Source organism: Cupressus sempervirens, chromosome 2 (assembly GCF_028749045.1).
Source record: "Cupressus sempervirens isolate cs-2001-9-10 chromosome 2, ASM2874904v1, whole genome shotgun sequence".
Classification (NCBI taxonomy): domain Eukaryota; kingdom Viridiplantae; phylum Streptophyta; class Pinopsida; order Cupressales; family Cupressaceae; genus Cupressus; species Cupressus sempervirens.
Window position 1 is genome coordinate 600,132,978 of NC_143119.1, and position 10,568 is coordinate 600,143,545.

A 10,568-nucleotide genomic window follows, 5' to 3' on the forward strand; every position below is an offset into this window, starting at 1 on the left:
AATACAAAATAACTAGATATCATCATAAGGCATCATGTCATATCAATAAGCATCATCATGCAAATATGATCAAACTAAACAACATAGTATCTATCATCTATGAAACTAGCAATCAGAATATAGTATCTGACCATCAGGTCATCTCGAATGTCATCCAACATGAGTATCACAATATCTCTCAAATCCAAAATATAACAAGGTATAGAATGCAAACACGGGAGGCACTACATAGTGTGACTAGGGTTGTGTTGAGTTAGAATGATAAACATATTGTTTTCTTTAGTAACAAGTTGAATGATGCAAAAATGAAGTATTTTGTATATGATCAAGAGTTCTATGTTATTGCTCAAGATTTGAAGAAGTGGGTACATTATTTGATTCCTAAAGAGATTGTGATGTATATTGATCATAAGGCTTTACAATATTTGGGAAGTTAACATAAGTTGAATCAGAGACATACGAAATGAGTTGAGTACATGTAGAATTTCATATTTGTGATCAAGCATAAGATTGGAGTATCTAACTGAGCTACAAATGCATTGAGCAAAAGAAAATCTTTGTTAACCAAGATGAAGGTTGAAATTCTTGACTTTGATGAGATGAAGGATTTGTGTGAAACTAACCGTGATTTTTTTGAGGCATGGAGAGAGTGAAGAGCACCAGTATTTGATGGACTGAGTAAGTATGAAGATTATTTCATTCAAGAAGGTATGTTGTTCAAAGGTGTTCAGTTGTGTATACCGAGATAATCAATAAGAGTTAATTTGATTAAGGACTAACATTGTGGTGGATTGGTTGGACACTTTGGTATTGATAAGACTTTGAGTTTGCTTTAGGAGAACTGCTATCGGTCATAGTTGTATAAGGATGTTCAAAAATTTGTAAGGAGTTGTGGAGTTGGTCAAGTTGCAAAAGGAGTAAGTCATATTACTAGATTGTATATACCTATCTCAACACTTGAGAAACCTTGGAGTGACATCAGTATGAATTTTGTTATTGGCTTATTGAGGACTGCAAGAGAGCATGATTTTGTATTTGTTATTGTTGATAGATTTTCTAAGATGACACATTTCATACCATGTAAGAAGACATATGTTGTAGTGCATGTTGTTGAGCTTATCTTTAAAGAGATTGTTAGATTGTATTGATTACTGAGGAGTATTGTATCTGACATAGACAGTAAATTTGTTGGTTATTTCTAAAAGAAACTAGATACCAAGATGATGTTTAGTTCTACATTTCATCCACAAACTGATGGGAAAACAAAGGTTGTGAACAAAAGCTTGGGTAATTTTTTGAGATGTTTGGTTAAGGATAAACCAAGTAACTAGGATTTAGTATTAGCACAAGCAGAATTTGCATACAATAACGTTGTGAATAGAATTACTGGAAAGACACCATTTGAGATTGTTAATGGGATGTAGCCTAGAGGTATATCGGATTTGAGTGATGTTGTTGATGAAGAGAAGTGTTGAAGATGATGAATTTGTTGAATTTGTTGAATTTATGAAGTCTTTGCATGAGGAAGTGAAACAAAAGTTGGAATAGAGTAATCAAAAGTACAAAGAGAATGTTGATAATTCTAGAAGACATGATTTTTAATGTTGGTGATAAGGTGATGGTTCATTTGAAGAATGGTAGATTACCTGTGGGCGCATATAGTAAGTTGAAGATGAAGAAATTTGGTCCTTGTAGAATCTTGAAAAAGTTTGATAGTGGGAATGCTTATGAAGTTGTGCTACCTGATGACATGGATATCTCCTATATTCAATGTTGTTGATTTGTATAAATATCATGAATCATATGATGAAATGACAGTACCGAGTGATAATCCTATGAAGTAGACCAAAGAGAGAGCAAATTTTGGATCAAAGAGTTGATAAAGAGTACAAGAGGAAAAGATTATTTTGAGTATTTGGTAAAGTGGAAGGATAGACCAATCGAAGATGTTGCATGGATTCCTCAATTTGAGTTGGATTTAGCTCGGGTTGTGACACACTCATGATTCAAGAGAATCATTTCTTTCAACCCCAGTTGTCTGATGCAAGAGCATCCCACGTTGTTTTGCTATCCTGCTCAGTAGAGCGATTATCATTGTGGACCTGCTCAGTGACTTTGTTTTTGTTTGGCTTAATGAATGTGTTTTATTTTTATTTCTCGAGTGGCTCAGTTTCTTTCACTAGGTGTTTCTATTCAGTATTCATCGAGTGCCTCGATGACCTTTGTTGTTATTGTTCAATGATGTCTCTCACCGAGTTGTCAATTTGGTTCTCATTTGTGATCTAACTTATGTATTTAATTTGCAATTGTCATTTAATGTGTTGGGATCAATCATTAGATGCATGTAGACCGTTATGAGGTCAATCTTCTCCTTATGGTGATCTAGAATCTTCTTTAAGCCATTTTGGCAAGTATAAATAAAAGGATTGAGTCTTAGGTATAAAAAGGGAGGGGGCTTAGGAAGTAGATGCTTAAGGCTAGAGTAAGATTGGAGATCATATGTAATACATGAAGAATTTGTTCCGAAATGTATCTTTGTATTTGGCCACAACCAAGAAGGCTTGACAACCTGGCATGTGTAATGAAAATCGGATGAATCAAGGAAAGATTTTGTTTTCCTCTTTTTTTTGGTGTTGTCTCTTTGTGTGTTGCTTCTACGATGTGATCTCTACAAGGTTGGATGAATGTTAGGCATGCCTTTGGCCCTATCATTCATCTTGTCCTTTGTGTCATGTTACACCTTTTTTAATATTTGTGATGTCATTGTTTGAAATATAAAAGCCCCCATTAGCTAGAACTTTGACAAAAGGGCAATTCTAGCTAAGATTTTAATTCTGGACAATTAGCTTACAATCGTCAAAGAAAGCTTTCATAATGGCAAGATGAGCGAAGACGGTCTTGGATTTGAAGGTGTCATCGTGGAAAATTGGATAAATGTTATAAATTGAATGGTTGGTGATTAGTTTGATGGGTTTCAATGTTCTAACCTTTGAGATTTCCACTAGAATTGACACATAGTTTGATTGTATATAATCTGCAGTTGATCCTCTAAAACCAACTAGAGCATCACCAACATGCGATAGAAATCTATAGTGTAGTAGCTCATTACCCATCTATATAAATAAGGAATAGAGGCTTTTGATGTTTTGAAGATGGGTTCTCAAGAACAAAATGAGATGGCAAATCCTTAACAATATAACATAGGACCAAATAATAATGAATCTCTAAGCTTTCGTGTTCTGCATTCAACATGAATGAAATTATTTGGGGTTTTGGTAATACTAACCTAGTTACCAAATGTCACTTTAAACTATAGTGAGATGTTGAATTCTAAAATGTGGTTGGCTCCCCAAAATGTAGAAAGTTTGAAATCCTTGCATCGACTCGATAACAAATATGAAACATTGTTGCTAAAAATGATAAAATCATAATTACACGTCATGATTGCTAGGACAAATTGTGCAAAAATGATAAGGGATGTTCTTATTTGCAAAATGATGCACTTTTTTCGCACGAATCACACCATTAGGGTTTTCACCTAAGATGGTTAATGCCTCGAATTTCCTTGCAAGCTGCTTGCCATTTTCTTTGTCATACATAGAGTGAAGAATTCTTACAAATTTTAATTGTTGATGTTGAGAACATGTGTCTCAACCTTGCAATCTTCTTTCGGAAAATTCCAAAATTTGTTTGTGGAAGTTTTCCACTTGTTTATACATTGGAAATTGGTTAATCAGTTGTCAAAAATGAGTCTTGTCCATAGTAGAATATAGGTAAGTCATTTTTAGAACCTTGATGCCTCATTTTGTGACTTTTATGAAGGTCTAGACTAAGAGACAAAATTGTGGACGGGATTACTATTTTAACCTAGTTTTTCCATAGTGGAAATGTAAATGTCAAAAATGGGTAACGTGTCATGGTAGTTTTGCCCATGGTTTTGTAAAACCACAAGTGGTTTCCAAGTTGTAAAATCACTATAAAAGAAGGGCTTGGGGAGGTATTTGTGTAATTGAATTCAATTTGCAAGACTAGTGCTAGAAACAATCTCTCCAAATTGCAAGACTGGTGATGCGCTCCTATAACAACTTGCATTGCAAGTGTATTGTAATCATCTTGGTTTGATAATACATTGTGCGAATTTTGGAGAGGGGTTTTTCTCCCAAAAAGGTTTCCCCACGGTAATCATTGTATTATGTGTTCTTTGTTATTTTGATTATGTTATTATGCTTTTCTTGATATCTATGCAATAGTTGGTTAAATTTGCATAATCGTCCTCTCAAAGATTAGCGTAGGAAGCGATTCCGCGCACCTTTGCTTCGTTACAGTTGATTCACTTTAGTTGTGTTTGGCATCAATGTTTTGATGGAGTTGTTAGAATTGGAGTATTTTGCCTTTTGGCAATGCAGCTTGTGAGAGGAGCGGTTGAGTGCTTTCTGGGAACTAATATCTGATCTACCCTGATTCATGATAGTTTCTCAGCCTTCTGTCGATTGCAATCCTCAATCTGATTCTCGTCTTTTGCATTATCGTTAGAATATTTGGCGGAGCTTGAGTATACCTCCTTGCATTCTGATGATGGATCAGATTGTGATGATGATAAAAGGATTTCCATAAACAACTTGACAAATATCAATTTAATTTCTCTTATTTTTCCAAACACTTCATCAGCATAGGTTTATCGGAGAAAATCGGGTTAAATTAGAGATCCGCACTTTGCAACTCAGTTTTACTTTGTAAGAGGCTGGCAAAGATTTACGCTTTCACAATAGTAATGTAGCAAACCGTCATTGCTCCGCGTGATCATTACGATTTATGGAGATACAGACACCTTTTAGGCGGTCGCGTGAAATCTGTTATTTTTCTAGTTTAATGCAAGTCACCGTGCCATTAGGGCACTTTTTGCATTATCTAGACTACAAGACCACTTTCTCATTATGAATGCCTTTTTGAGTTTGTCTTTCCGAACTATTTACTGCAGCTGACCTAGAATCATAATGGCTACCGGGTCTTTAAACCATTTCAGTTCTCTTTAAAATTACACTTTAGCCTAGCCAAAGGTGTAAACTCAGATGTCAATCACTGGCAGCAATAACTTCTATCCAAGGAATTTGTTTGAACGAACAAAATCCGGATTCCGTTCAGCCAACCTTACGAATTTCTAGTTTGAAATTTTAAACCATAACTGACACAGGCCATGAATGTGATTTCAAGGGCACTGATATTATAAATTGGTATATTTTAAATTTAAGCAAACTGTATCTTTACCAACATTTCTGATCATTTTTTCATGATCCATACTTCTTTCTTCTATCAACATTTCAGATGTAATCTTTCAAAAATAAGATTTTATTTTGTTGTGAGCTTTTGCTAACAAAGCTTAAACTTGACTTGACCTCGTTTATTGAAAAAATTCAGTAAGTTGCACTTCCAATGGAAAGCATAAAAATCTCATCCAACTCAAAGCTGCCTTGCCTTTTCATCTACGCCTACAAATCATGAAAGAATGATGACCCTGACTGTGAACCAGGATCATGGTCATTTTGCCATGTACTAATACAACTTACTGATGCTAACACAAGCACAAAGCAAATCATTCTGAGATTTGAATTTAAAATATCTTCAGGAGATAAACATAATAAAAATCCAGACAATATTTTCAAGAAGGCTTGATTTATACATATATGCAGCTTGTTTCCAGGCACAGTTAGATAATACAATTTACAGCTAATTTCAAGCTTCGCACATTGGAGCAAAATATCAAGGGCTACTCATTGGAATATTACAGAAACTAACATGATCTTCAGGGTTATGGATACTTCTTTCCTCGTAAATTTCTAATAAGTTATTGCTTCGGCTGATTAAAGAAAATAGTGAGGATCTTCCGGTTGAAGTAGTAGCAATGGCAAGACGAATACAGGAAGTCAATCCCCTGAAAAGTTGAGGATTTAAAAACCTGGATAGAGCCGACTTGTAAACAGTGAAAGGTTTTTCAAGAACTAAGACTAAGAATCTGTTTCTCTACAATACTAAAGATGTCTGGAACAACTCTAAGAAGACAGTCGCAGAGTGGAAATCATATGTCAGCCTTCAAGTTAGCTAAATGTTAGGAAAGGTTCCATAGGTCAAGATCCCTTAAAGAATGGAGCATTGTTTGTGTTTTTTTCTACGCTTTTTCTGCTTGGGTGGTTGAAGAACCACTTTAATTGCAGCATCAAAAACAGCCTTCACATTCTGCATTCACAATCAACGACACATAATATTAACAAATTGAAATAGCCCGAGATACCGAATGGACGAAACCACAGAATTCTGAATCAAAAAAATTAGAAGTTCTTGCTAAATGAGCTACAATGAGCTACAAAAACAAATGAATGTACTATTAGCATAAATGCATAAATAAATGAAAACTTTTAAAGAAAATGGTTTTTGGATTTAATTGTGTAAATTTTTTTCATCAATCCTTCAGATCACATTCTATGATCTGTCATCCGGATGAAAGAGCCGTAAGTACACAGGTGAATTCAGAAACCAAAAAAAAAACGAATCATAAGAGACTGGAAATCTAGTCTCTCTAAATGACAACTATGTTAGAATACACAGGAAGTTACCATTTTACTATAAAAGTAAGTTCCACATCTTTAGGAATACCTGCTGTGTTTTGGAGCTGCATTCAATGTATGCTGCAGCTCCAATTTGCTTCTTCAACTCTTCACCCTACAAAGAAAGATAACTTGTATTGGCCAGAAATCTTACACCACGTATAGCAAATTATAGTTTAATGCAAACGATTAAATCCATTAAGAACCTTGAAACATAAATAAGCAATACACTAGTAGATAAAGCCTACATGACATGAAACCACCAAGTGCTCTGATGCTCGCTCTATGCAACTTCTCTAACACTTTGTTGGGGCTCTTTACAGTGATTACACTTAAAGGAAAGGAAAATCTCTTAATGAGTTATTAGTCTCAAGTGACCTTTGAACTTTGAGGCTCCATGCATAGCAATATCACTAGTAGCTAAAGCCTACATGAAACCAGTGAATATTCTGATATCCCATGCAACTTGTATGCCACTTTGTTAGGGTACTTTACAGACATCACACTTACATAAAGAAAATGAAAAATCTCTTAATGAGTTATTACTCTTCAGTGATCTTTTCACTTTGACGCTCCATGTGAAATGTAAAATTCATTCAAATCAGTGCAAGAAAACCACCTACTTGAGCGGTAGTTATTGGAAATGCACCAGGATGGTCAGAAAAGAATTGTTTGTCATCACGCAAATCTGTGGAAACATAGAAAGGATTTTTATAAGGCAGAAAGCTACAATTATAAAAATTAAACTAGAGATATGTTAACTCCTACAATAAATAACTTACAAATACACATTGACCAACTGTAAAAAGAACTGCTAGCTTATGGCCTACCCAATTTGGTTCCAACAAGAATGATAGGCACGGTTGGTGCATAATGCCTCAGTTCTGGAATCCACTGCTATCAGGTAGATAAATCGAAATAAGATAGAGAAGTAAGTCTGTAAAAGCTTGATTCCTATCCTGAGCAAAGCACACTAAGTCTGGAATTCACTACTACCATTGTTAGGACAATAAGAAACAAAACATCTTCTTTGAGCTGTCTACTGATGTTATCCTGATGATGGATCACAGAGTGTGATCTACAACATCAATTAAAATTATTTTGCACAATTAATATCAGAAATATTACTGATTATTCAAATAAATTGTGGAAAACTGATATTCTTAATTACCTTCTTTGATATATTCTCGTAACTAGCTCTGCTGATCAGAGAAAAGGCGAGAAGAAAGACATCCGCACCTCTGTAACTGAGGGGCCTCAACCTGTTGTAGTCTTCTTGGCCTGCATTTAAATTCAGTTTCCAACTTTTTGAAATTTTAATAAGCAGAGACACCTTATCGTACCAAGACGAGGAACCTTGGGTATAACGCATGAAAAATAACGAACTCCAATAGTAATGAAAAGAAACTTGTTTCAGCTATCATACCAAATGTTGGATGTACAGGTTTTATATATTAAAGATTGTTTGCAAACGTTGTGCTCACTCATTGGAGCAACAACATGAGACTTACAAAGCTTAATCAAGCTCCTTAGGAGCAACCACACTTAAACAACAATTGGAAGACTAAGAGTAACTACTTAGATTTCACCTTTTTTAGATAAGAGGAATACAACTGGAAGACCAAGAGTCGCAACTTAGAATTCATAGATGTCCCTCTTGAGATTTGAACAAGGGTCTCAATGAGAACTCACTGTTTCAACCAACTAAACTAATCACCTGACAGATATAAAGGTTTTGGCGAAATAGATAAAGCAAAATATGATCTAAAACTACACAGAAGTGAAGTTTAGAAGCTATGTTCTGGAATTATTTTTCTTGTAGCCAAACCCTCTTATGTTCGCTTATAGTTGTAGCCAAACCCTCTTATGTTCACTTACACCGCACTTGGCCTAAGGGAAGACGAATAACATTTTCACAGTATAGATGACAAGATGATAGTGTACGTAAGTACAAACCCCACTGCTAATGGCAGACTGCAGTCCGGAGCATAAGACAAGGTAGATTTGGTATATCATATTTATATTTGCATAGCCAGAGATCAACTAACCAAATCATACAAACGGCATAGATTAAAATGCAGAGAAAATGGATCACAAAACATAAATCTCTGCAGACAATGAAAGAAATAAGGAAGGGCGTCTACCTGCAGTGTCCCACAATCCCAAGTTCACCGTATTACCATCAACAACTACATTTGCACTGAAATTGTCAAACACCGTTGGCACGTAGTCCTGATTAAAACAAAACACCCACAGCTCGTCTTCATTGACCATCCCAAACGAAAAAAATGGAAATAATTATGACTACAGCAATTAAGCCCAACAAGAAGCCTGAATCTAGTAAAAACGGAACAGATCAGAAGCTTTAGTCATCCTTTCAAGTTCAAAAGAGCGTATCAGTTAACGGTATTAAATGATCTCAGGCCGATGCTCTGATTCGTCTCAATGAAAACCCTTAATCCTAAACTGCTATTTGCTTTACAAAGAACACTAAATTCTCATTTAAATATCCACTTACAAAAGATATCTGGTTCTAATAGGGGGATTCCATCAGGAGTACTTACAGTTGGAAAAGTGTTGCTTGTATAAGAAATGAGCATGCATGTTTTGCCCACAGCTCCATCGCCCACGGTCACACACTTGATGAATCTGGAAGTGCTCATGTCATCAAACCCAATCTTCCGGATCACTCAACCTCAGCCCCTGTTTAGCAATAAACCAGCATTAAAGTCCCCTCATAAAACTAATCTGATTCACCTTGAGCAATGTATGAAAAATAAAACTCGGCAAGCACCGTACAAGAAACTCATCAAGCTAATCTTAAGGCATTATAAAATGCAAGTACCTTAACGTCCGTTTTCTTCGAATTTGGGTATAAGCAATCTCTGAGAGAAAAGCCTTCAAACATGCACCCAGAAGTTGTTTCACCAGGTTGGAGATTATGATTAATGGATCCACCAAAAAAATAGCCAAAAAATGAAAGGCAGCCAGATTTTTGGCAAGCTAGAGACTGACAACTAAAGGTTAAATGCCCAGAGGTGAGACGAGCATGAAAAAATTCAGTTAGAACAAGTCAAAATTATCGATGCATCAAATGAGGAGCCCTAACAGCTCCTTTATTGTCGTTTAACAGGCTGTATATTTGAAAGGGGAAGCCAGCAAAGGACAGTGAGGATGGTTCTCATAAATTAATTGCCCTAAAAGACTGGGATGTCTTCCAAATTGACTTCTTAGTATTTTATCTGTTTGGATGCAATTCTGGGTATGTGAGGAAAATAGAGGAAATGGCCCAACCATACTAGAAAAGCTATATATATTAAACATAAATAGAAATCCAATACCGCGGATATATACGAAGAACAAATTTTGAAATGGGTAGTGGCACTCTTTCCCAAGAGCAAACAGCTATATTTGGCTTCAACGTTTACAAAGTGGGTTCTCCTTCACCATTGGGGCCTGCAATCTTTTCAAATAACAGCTATTAAAATGTTTTAGAGCAGACATTCAAATAAGGAATGTGCCATCAGTTTGTTTAATTCATCAAATCTAGGTTGTGCAGCCAGAGTCCGATACATCGTCCTTCACATTTAAGGGAATCAGATACTGTGTGTTTAAGTGCCTTAATTTTGATTGCCCGTAATTACACTACACATTCATGGACAAGGCTGTGCACAACTTTTGGCTTCATCAATTAATGGCGCCCCCCTTCAATTAATGTCCATCCAAGAGGTTTAATTTAAGACTTATGGTGATAGCTAAAACAACTTTATAGATGAAAAACTTTGTATTATGAAAAAACATATTTTATTATAATTTCATTGAAAAATCTTTGATTATAAAAAAATTTTGAAAATATAATATAACAATTTCTAAATTGACTTCTAATCTAGAAGAATCAAATTTGCAAATTTGCAAGGATCGTTTTAGACAAAATTGGTCATATCAACAATGAGTATATACAAAAGAGAT

General features: G+C 35.3%; 1 protein-coding gene across 2 annotated transcripts; it reads right to left on the minus strand.

Annotated features, from left to right (window-relative positions):
- Window positions 1-5,653: 5,653 nt before the first annotated feature.
- Window positions 5,654-10,352, minus strand: LOC149574824 (rac-like GTP-binding protein 5). 2 transcript variants are annotated; one of them, XM_089814662.1, is made up of 8 exons: window positions 9,445-10,352; window positions 9,164-9,302; window positions 8,744-8,831; window positions 7,771-7,880; window positions 7,430-7,493; window positions 7,223-7,287; window positions 6,649-6,714; window positions 5,654-6,231 (listed from the first exon to the last, which is right to left on the minus strand). In XM_089814662.1, exons 2-8 carry the CDS (start codon window positions 9,260-9,262, stop codon window positions 6,133-6,135), a joined length of 591 nt encoding a protein of 196 aa, XP_089670788.1. In that variant the 5' UTR covers window positions 9,263-9,302; window positions 9,445-10,352; the 3' UTR covers window positions 5,654-6,132. The 2 variants fall into 2 exon arrangements, with proteins under 2 accessions (XP_089670788.1, XP_089670787.1); XM_089814661.1 differs by having other exon boundaries at window positions 7,430-7,496.
- Between the last annotated feature and the right edge of the window lie 216 nt (window positions 10,353-10,568).